The sequence below is a fragment of the Egretta garzetta genome, unplaced genomic scaffold (assembly GCF_000687185.1).
Source record: "Egretta garzetta isolate BGI_Z169 unplaced genomic scaffold, ASM68718v1 scaffold5, whole genome shotgun sequence".
Classification (NCBI taxonomy): Eukaryota; Metazoa; Chordata; class Aves; order Pelecaniformes; family Ardeidae; genus Egretta; species Egretta garzetta.
In genome coordinates, this window is record NW_009259707.1 from 278693 (window position 1) to 289081 (window position 10389).

General features: G+C 44.7%; 1 protein-coding gene across 1 annotated transcript in view; it reads left to right on the forward strand.

Moving 5' to 3' along the window:
• Window positions 1-10389, forward strand: part of TMEM255B (transmembrane protein 255B) — a 70885-nt gene that overhangs the window by 49946 nt on the left and 10550 nt on the right. Inside the window, exons 6-8 of the mRNA XM_009638959.1 lie at window positions 1236-1316; window positions 5437-5522; window positions 8552-8711. Of these exons, the coding sequence (XP_009637254.1) occupies window positions 1236-1316; window positions 5437-5522; window positions 8552-8711 (327 nt within the window). The remainder of the gene's footprint in view (window positions 1-1235; window positions 1317-5436; window positions 5523-8551; window positions 8712-10389) is intronic.

Below are 10389 nucleotides of genomic sequence, written 5' to 3' on the forward strand. Positions count from 1 at the left end.
CCTAGCTCTGCATTTTTACTGATGATATGTTTTGGGTCAGCAGATTTATACAGTTCACACTTCATTATCCAGCAAGCATAAATACTCAGAAGTGATCTTAAGTAGTGCAGATCTTTCTGTAATTTCTGGGTTATTCCTGGATGGGTCATAAAGCTTTAAGATATGGTGAAAGTTAATCAGCATAGATTTCTGCTAACAACGTAAGTAGTCCTTTGCTTGTAAGTTAGCATGCAAAGAGGGGACAGCATGTAGTGCGTTTCGATCTTTCCTCTTAGAAGTGGTCTGACTGACATACTGGAGAGCACCTGAGTGCTTTTGAAGGCACAGACCATGACCGAGGACTAGATAAGTGACCAAAAGTTGAAAAAGACTTCTTTTGCTAACATAAGTCATTCTCACACTTTGCTTGGGATAGACAACTGATCACAAAGGACTCTTCGATCATCAAATTCCCCCCTAGGCAAATACGGTCTAGTCCTGAAACTGGCTGAAATGTGCACCCTCTAGCCTTAAAGTGGCCATTTGCCAAGTTTGGAAACACACATCTTCCATCTGGCCAAGGATATTTCATTGTGTTCTTCCTTTATATCAACTTGTGGGAGCTCTTACAAGCAAAATATGAAATATGAGCAGTGAATGCATCTTTTGCAATAAGCATAAATAAGGGGAAAAAAAGTGCAAATTACTTTCCCTTTATGCATTAATTTCCTCATCATTCTTTGTTTTGCTTTTGGGGTGTGAAGTGTGTGTAGTAAATGGAATGCCTAAAGTATTAGCTATTTGACTTTGTTTTCACTATGGTCATTGTTGAAATCCTTTAAAAAGAAAGTCCCATATCTCGAAAACAAATAGCAAAGTAATTCTTTCTGCTAGGTACGAAACTGTACCAGGAAAAAGAGTGACTGGACCATTCTCATAGAGCATTACTATTTGATATTAGGGAAGGAAGTGGTTAAATGCTGGGGGTGATGTCTTCTTAAAAGAGGTAACTGGTACAGAGAAAAATAAATGATACTCTCATGGCCTAGTGGCTGTGTGAGGAAGGAAGATGTAACCCTGGGGAGAGCCATTCTGGAAAAGAAAGCCAGCACGGGGGTTGTGTGAGCTGCTTACCCAAGGGTCTGCACTGGCTTAAGCTCCACAGAGCTGTAAGCGTCTGGCATGGAGACATGGGACGTGGTGCCTTCACACCTCCTCCAGACTGAGTACTTTTTTGGCTGTTTTTCTCTTTACAGGAACCCAGACCTTTGTATAACAAAAGGTGCCAGTTTTATTCAAGTGGCATAGGATTCCTCTATGATGCCTACCAGACAGAGGTAAACAAATTCACCTCATCACAGGGTTGTTTCTGCTGTGCTTTGAGGGGCTGGGGGGGAGGGAGGCAGGTGTTTGAGAGCATGTCCGTGCCTGTAGGTCACGGGTGGATAGAAACCCTACCGCTTTTCTCCCACAAGTGACTCCCCGCTTGTCCAAGCCTCTGATGATTGCCAATCATTACAACCAGTGAGGTTTTGAGTTATCATTGGGGTTTCTATTCAGTACATTACCCTGGAACTGGAATGATGCCTAATCCATCTATACTGTATAACAGCTGTCCGGAATGTATTTGTCACACTGGCAACTTTCTCTAAGGAGTTTTTTGTAGACTTCAAGTGGAATAGGAAATACCTAAATGAATCCATTTGCATTGTCCAGAAGGCTTAAAATCTTCTCTGTATTTATCCAGCACAGGCCAAGAACGTCAGTGGTTTGAATGCAGCTTTTTTATTATCTCAGTGACATTAACATGGTCGGAAAAGTGCCCATACCCAAATGGATAGCCTCCTGGGAAGTCCAGATTTAGTTTCTCTTCCTATTTTTCATTTTATTAGTGTGGTAAATTGGTGAGAGTGAAAAGGAAATCAAGCAAAGCAGGACTGAAAACAACTAAATGGTGGTATAGCTTACAAGAAGCCAGATGTCATTCATCACCATTCCTCCCACGGCTAAGAAAAAGTGTATGGGGAATGTTGCTGTTAAAAGTTCTAGACCGCTTAGCAAAGTATATTACCAGGCTAAGCAGCTAATACTGCTTAAATCTTGCACCCCGTTGTTGATTCCAGAAAATGTACAACAAAAATATTTCCTTTGCCTCTTTGCCTAAAGACCTATCCAGACAAACATCATCTGTGAGAACACCCTTCCCTGTAAGTTTTAATCCATCCTCTTCTGAAGTGTGCACGCATGCTCAGACACAGACACGGCCCGAGAAATGCTTCTGATTCCTGTAATAAGTGTGTAGCTGGCGTCAGACTGACCACAACTCCCTGCAGGTGACCTCAGCCTCGGGCTCCTGGCCACACAGGTTTCCCCAGCTCTGCAGATTCTGGGAATGTCTAAAGTTGGGCCACCCAGCGCTCCTTGCTCTATTCTGGCAAAACCCCCTGTATCTTTTAAAAGTGTAGTTAGCTGGTAATAACATTCTTGTCTGGTTGTCCACTGATCTACACTCGGCATGTGCTAATTCAGAGTTAGCGATCCATGGCATTTGAACTTGGCTTTTGCTTTTCCAAAGTTAGCCAGCTAGTGAGCAGGGGACGCACTCTGCATGCCAGGCAAACACCTAACGAGGAAGGCAGATTGTTTACTGAGTGCAAATTTCCTTTTGATTGCCATCTCTAGCTTGGGAGTGGTCTCCAGATCATCTAGTTTGCCTGTTTCAGTTCTTCTCTCTGCTCGAAGCAGAAAGAATTTGATTTTCTTGCAACTACCATGAGGTGAGAACATCACTTAAATTGGTGCTGAGGGGATAGACAAGGACAAACAGCCAGAACATGAAAAAGCTAAATGTCTGGTCACTGAAATGAAATAATAAGTCTTGACATGGAGAATACCCACAAATGGACTGTTTCCACCACCCTTGCTCACACCACACAGTAATTTGTCTATTTTGGTTTACTCACTGTTCTCCTAAAAAGGAGTGTCTTGCTCTTTGCATGTTTTAAAAATGCAGTGATAAAAATAGACAACTACAGTAACTCCCTTGGCCAATAATATAATACATCTTGTAGCCTAGAAGCAGCTAAAAACATGTTTAAGATCTTGCCGATCTCCCTCTTTTGTACTTCTAGCCATCTACAGTAAAAAGGGGCAAACTGGCCTTATTGATGCTTGGAGAGGGGAAAGCTACTTTTATTTCCTATCAGAAGTGGTCCCCAAAGCCATGCGTCAGAACAAACCACCTTTTTAGCAGCCCACTCCATCTTACGAAGCCTTCAGATACCAATCATGCATGTGTAATGTGAAAAGGGTATTTTAACTATGCAGGTCTTAGGCCATTTTGACTGCATAACAGGGGGTCAAACCCAAAGTCTTAAGTTCTGCTAAGTGCAAAAGCACTTTGGTGTCCCAACAAAATGGCTGTGGTAGCGGATGCGTTGGCACGCTCTGCTCCAGGATCAGTTTTCAAACTGGTTTGAGAAGTATCCAGGTGTGATGTTTCAGTCACTTCTGAGCTGGATCTTGATTAAGCCGCCACAGTCATCGAAGGTAGCGCTCTCCTCTTCTGCAGTAACCTGCAGCTTGGGCTGAGGACAGCTGCAGCTGAATGTTACTCCAGGCCAGCAAAGCCCTTACGGGAGATTCCAGTAAATTCAGCCACAACAGAACAAGGTTGATGAAATGAGGGTCTATCTCAGGGTGAGATATTCTTGTGACAAGTGGGATGTGTCAGTATCAAGCTGTGAGTACCATTTCCAGACTGCAACCTAGGCTAAGACCGTCCTTTCATAACCTAACTTCTATTTTGGGCTAGAAGAGCTGATTTGTATGAGACACTAACCACAGGTACAGCCTTGCCCTGGGCAGCAAAGCAATCCCAAGGCATCATTTTAACTTCCTTATAACTTTAGCTTTGTCACCCAACTTCCACTGCTAAAGTGAATCCTGCTAAGGACAAGTGCGGCAAGCCTCAGAGCACTGGCCCAGGCTGTCCAGGGGGGTTGTGGAGTCTCCTTCTCTGGAGATATTCAAAGCCCGCCTGGACGATGTCCTGTGCAACCTGCTCTGGGTGAGCCTGCTTTAGCAGAGGGGTTGGGCTGGATGATCTCCTGAGGTCCCTTCCAACCCTTGCCATTCTGTGATTCTGTGATTCTATGTGAGACCAGCTGCAAGACGAACTTTCTCTGGTGCTCAGCGTGTGTGTTTAAGGCTTTCCTTTTTGCTGGGAACAAACATGTGACGAGTACAGACTCATCAAGAGTGGTGGTTTTCACACTAAAACAGATGCACAGATCTAGAACTTGGGGGCTGAGAAACATCTGCCTTAACATCTCCTGTGGACACTACCCCACAGACTAACACATTCATGGCAAAGCAGAACTGTCTGACAGAAGCTTTTCAAAAGCAGGCACGTATTCCTTCTACTTTTTCATTATGAGGAATTTTCCATTCAATAATGCATTTTATTTGCACTTTGCAAACAAAATACTTCTCAGTGGTTACAGTATGTTTTTTCTATCAAAATAAAAACTATAGAAAGAATGTATTTTCTGACCTGCTAGCTTTTAAAACCTGGCAGTCCTCGGACATTTCAAAGTCAATAAGCTAAAAATCTCAGGAAAAAGAGGTCTTATGTATAAAATATTTCAATTGGTCTGTAGTGCCAAATAGAAAGGATTAATGCTTACCACACTTAAGGAGTCATTAAAATGATTTCTTGTCTGGATGGAGAGTGGCTTACGTGTGCCTACCTTTATCGTTCTAACATCTGTCCATCCCTGCAATTGCTGCTCACACAAATAAACCTTTTCAGTTTTCTATTCAAGAGCCTGCAGTAAATGGTACTTATTTGCTGGAGTGCTGGAATCTTTTTTAAGCAGTTTTGTTTGTGCGTTTGGAGATTGTTCTTCTTGTCGTCGTTCCTAATTATTTCCTTCTTCAGGTGGGTGTTACTGAAAGGAGAGAGCTCCCATTTATTGGAAGCTGTTCAGATAAATTGGCTTCTTCACCCATTTCCCCACTATAATGGAGGAGTATTCTCATCCACTTCAGTGGCTTGCTGTGGTGTGTCTCTCAGGACCCGTGGTCCCTCTGTCACAGCCATAGGGGATCCGCATCTCGCAGCTGCAGACTCTGGGTCTCAGCAAAATGGCACCAGGCAGTGAGTGCAGCAAAGCGCTTGGAAACTCTGGCAGCCCTGGATGCGGGTCGGTGCTGGGGGCTTGGGGCTCCATACTGAAATGCCCCAAAACTCAGGGTCTGATGTCTCAAATGAAACTCCTAGGGGCTCAGGGATGTCCTTCTGCCCTGCAGTCATGGATTTTGGAATCTCAGGATCTTTCCACACAACAGGTAATAAAACCTGAGACTGCAGTAGCTGCTTCTTTGTAGTCAGTAGAATGATTCACACAACACTGAAACATTGAGAATAAAAGTCCGTCTCTTCTTTTTTGGCAGGTGACATGTTATACCTTAAACAACAAGTGCCAGCTGAAAGTAAAGAGTAACACGTGCTATTGCTGTGACCTGTACAACTGTGAGAAGTAAGTACCTGTGTGCAGTCAGTGGGCTCTGAGAAACCCTTGGTTGGTTGTCCCTCCTCTTAAATGATGACAGGGGTGCCCTTAGGCCTGGACAAGCAACACCAAGGGGCTTGTAATGCTGAGCAATCCACTTCCTCTGCAACTGATGTCCTGACGGCAGCAGAGAAGAGGTCAGGGGTTGCGTATTAGCATTGGCATTATTTCAGTTTCTTTTTCTTTAAATATGTCCATAAACTCTTTGTTGTGTGGTCAAAATTGACGACTCAGTCATAGCCTTCTCAAGATTTACTGTTGATCTTGCAATGCAATCTTCCCGTTAGATTTAATGAATCCTTTATTTTTTTTTCTACCAAACCATGGGAAACAAACTGAGTAAGAACATAGGTGTCCATGAGCAGAGATCATGTGGTAGGCATATGCAGAGCTCTTTTGTTAGCAACAGCCTCTGTAGGCATGGGATTTTGCTAAATTGTCATAGGATAGATACAGAGGGTCTTGTGAGTGTTTTCTGAACCTGTCCATTTGACTTTGTCATTACCAAAGCATGAGACCTCAGAAGATAAGAGAAGAAATGTATGGATATGCTGAGATCAGCTGAAGGTTAGCACAGGGTTTAATGGGAGTGAAAGAAGGTGGTTAGGAAAACTACATCACAGCAAAATCCAAGGGTTTATAATGTGGAAAACAGATGAAACGAACTCTCACAACTAACTGGCCACCTGGCCCATAGAGATTTCAACTGCAAGCAACATCATGTCTTGCCACATACCAAGGAACTGGGGAGAATTTCCCAGGGCAGATCTGCCTCTGCACACCTCAGTATCATCTTAGCAGGCACTCCCATGCAACCTCTGCAACCCTCTAGGGTTCACCCCCAGTCACTCTTCTTTCTTTCCCTCTGTGTATTTCTCATCTTTCTTCCTTCCTACCTCTCCTGTTTTATTTTGGTTTTGCCTCCTTTTCCCATGCTAGCAGCCCTGAATAACCCCAGTCCTCTGTAAGCCTTGGCTAGCGTGCGGCCAGACATGAACATTTTAGGTGTAGGGGAATGAGGCTGGCACAGTGAGGCTTCTACACAAGGCTTCTGCATAACAGAGTAGCTCTTGCCCAGATCCTGACTCAACTAGGGAAGCAAAATGAAATTTGGGACTAGAGGGAAGTCATCTATGCATAAGTATTCCTCACGCACACAAGACACACAAAGTGAGTGCAGGTCTATGGGATGGATTAAAATCCCCTATGAACATCAGAGTCTTTTGCTTGTGTGAGAGGTGTTAAATCTGGGCATGATGGAGGTATACAAAACAAATGACATGGGAAAGGTAGGGTATGCACAACTTTGGTACCTTTTCTATGATAGACAAATGATGGAGCATCACAGCTGCAATGCAGTATCTTTACACTGAGAATGATTTCTTCCATGGTACACAACTAACTGCTGCACGTTAACACTGAATCGAACAGCCCAATACAGAACGGAACAGGGGTCTTCAAGGGGTGAAAACATTCAGAATTACCAAATAAAGTGACTGAAACTCTGTTGCTTAAAGCATAAGGTAACAAGGAGAGATCAGGAATACTCCCCTTCCAGATGGAGATCCTCAGTGTCATTTTTCTAAGACATCAGATTTGTCTGAAACACCTGGGACTGATCACTGCTGTGAGAGTGATACAATTAAACATGTATGTCCTGCCATTGTCAGCAATCCACAGTGGACAGCAAGATCTTATGGCACTGGCATGGACAAATCCAGAGTAAAGAAACAGTCTTGCTGCCCTACAGACTTTGCAATTCCAGTCCATAGGACAGCTGGAGAGAAGTAGGAGGAGGTGCAGTCACACAAAGTGACTTGGTGTCAGCCATGCAATACACCAGTACATGGGCAGGATCGCAAGTCAGATTTCCTCCACCTCATGGCAGCTGAAGCTATAGGTTTATTTAGTTAAGCAACATCTGGGCTCATAATAGGGCCCAAGCAAACTCAACAATAGTGGATCTGCAATGCCAGAACCATGCCCCGCAACAAATTATTGGACATTTCCAGGAATTACTGTGCTTGGCTTCGTTCTTCCCAGAAATGTTGTGGATTTCTCCATGCTGCTACTTTCCTCTGCAGAGCTTTCCCTAACCACCATCTCCACTGCCGCCCAATGTGCTGGGGATGGAGGAACAGAAGAGTGAGCGCAAACTGCTCACTTCTGGTTTCCACCATAACCTGATGGCAATTTCCTAACAGTGCAAAACCAGACGGCATTTAAAAAATCTCTTCAACTCAAGTAGCTGCTCTAGGAGCTCATTAGTGGGCTAGGATTACGGCAGGTACTGGAAAGAACTGCAGGAAACTATGGTTTCAATTTTTGCAGTAGGATATTTCTGACTTTCGGCAAGACAGGGAGGATTAACTTCACAACATGTCTGATTTACAATAGCCAGTGCAGTGTAGAAATACAAACAAACAAAGATTTCTGGATAGTACAATCCATAGTGTAAAGGCACATCTGTATACTGTACTGTGTTGCATCTGTTAATTCGGAACCACAGACACCATAACCAAATGTAGCCAGCTGGCAAAATCTCCCTTCCTGTGGTTGAATTAATGCCTGAGCAACTTGCCTTCCCCACCTTCAGAGATGCCAGCAGATTTCCAGGTGAGCTGAGGAAAAAAGCAAAGCTAAGCATGCTTTAGTTGGTAGCTAAATGGCAAGGGCGGCATCCATATGCCAGGACTGTGCCTGTGTTCAGAGACCCTGAGAAAAAAAATAAAAAGAATCTCTGCTGGTGCACAACACCGATCAGACAAACTAGGGTTGGTGTTAGTTGGACTACATGTTTAATGATAGCATTAGCAGAGCCAAATTTTGTCTACAGGAGAACTTTCTCCAATTCATCTGAGCAGCGTTTGGTGGGAGCATGGCTGGAGTACTTTGCCAAAGAGGAAAGTAAGCACAAGGGATTCAGATCCTCGGGCGCTCTGTATTATGTGCGAAACCATTCCCACTGCAGTGACGTTGCCTGCATTCCCTTTCAGTTCAGAGCAGTCCTCCAGCTACTATGAATTTCTCGGCGTGAGCGGCTGTCAGGACGTGATTCACCTGTATAGGCTGCTGTGGTCCTCCACAGTCCTCAACATCATCGGGTTGTTCCTGGGGATTATTACGGCAGCCATTCTCGGGGCGTTTAAAGATATGGTAAGGTTCACAGTCTTTTGCCTTATGTGAGGACGTCTGTGCTTGTTGATGTTGTCAAATGGGTTGAAACCAAGGAAGCGTAAGTGTACGAAGGAGGCGCTTTAAAGTGTGGTCTGGGAGTTTGGAGTTGTATCTTTAGGCTAAGCTGTTGCCAGCTGCTCACAGCTAAGTAGGTCAAGCCTGGTCAAATACATGAATGGAAGGAAAAAAAGCAGGCATCTCTGTGAACAGATGCTGGCAATTCACTTAGTGGCATCTTTTTTTCCTTCTAATTCAGCGTTGAACATGTGGGCCAGCACAGAGTTCGAGGACGCTTGTTTGTAGCTAACATGTAAAACTCACATCCTAGGTGTGACTATTTTAACCTTACGTAGTTCTTTTCCCAAGAATGGGGATTAACTCTGAAGTAGCAGTCAAGTTTTTATTTGAACACTTGTGTTCAGGTCACATTAACCTCCTCTTTTGTTTCACTAAGGAATGCCACCCTCTAACTGCTCCCCGTGCCACTGCATCCGGAAGAGCCTGTGTGCTAGGAGGCGTTCTGTAATACAGTGCCCATCTGCCTAGGTTTTCTGACATGTTAAAAGGGTGAAGTAGCTGTTCCTGGGATTATCACTGGCAGTGGTCATGTTTGCTAAAGCAGTGCCTAAAGACCAACCCAGTGGCTCATGATTTACTAGGCACTCAGAAGAGAAGAGTAGATGGTCCCAGCCCAAAGAGCTTCCAAGCTAAATGGGCAGAGGTGTGGGGATGCAGGTGAAATGCAGGAGCTGAAGGGAGGTGTGATAGCAGCACAGGTCATCTTAGATCCATGATGTGTCTGGTGACTATTCCAGAGGAGAAAATTAAATAGAATCACAGGTGAAAGGAAAGGAGGGAGGGGTGGAGCACAGAAGAGAAAGCAAGAGAGACGGGTGAGATGTACGCCAGGGGGGGCAGACCAGAAGGAAGGGGCTGCTCAGAGCTGGCAGTGAGCCAAGGACTCAGTCAGACTGGAGGCCATCCAGGCCCTGCTCTGACCACCGGTGTCACTTCGCAAGCATGGCCAGGCTATCCACAACACGTGTTGGGTGCTTAAAACCACATGACAGAGCAGGGCCATATGAATTATTTGAAATTCACTGTTGTTAGGAGTTGCAAAATGTTTGCTGGAAATATTCCTCTGTCTAGCTTAAGGCAAATAAGCACACTGAGCCTTTGCATGTAAGAAATGTGCAGCTGAGATGTCCTTCATGTGAGGGGACTCTTGCAAGGAGCTGATAACAAATTGCAGCCAGCCAGGAAAGAGTTGTGGCTGCCCGACGGTAGTGGAAGTGGCTTTCCCAGCTTAATTCACCGCCTCCCTGTGAGAGGAGCAATGGCAGAAGAGGAGTAGACACAACCACAGTGGGAAATGAGGGGAGAGGCAGCTACATAAAATCATAGAATCACAGAATGCTTTGGGTTGGAAGGGACCTTTAGAGGCCATCTAGCCTAACCCCCCTGCAGTGAGCAGGGACACCGCTAACTGGATCAGGTTGCTCAGAGCCCCGTCCAGCCTGGCCTTGAATGTTGCCAGGGATGGGGCCTCCACCACCATGCTGGGCAACCTGTTCCAGTGTTTCACCACCCTCATTGTAAAGACTTTCTTCCTTGTATCCAGTTTAAACCTACCCTGTTTTAGTTTAAAACCATTACC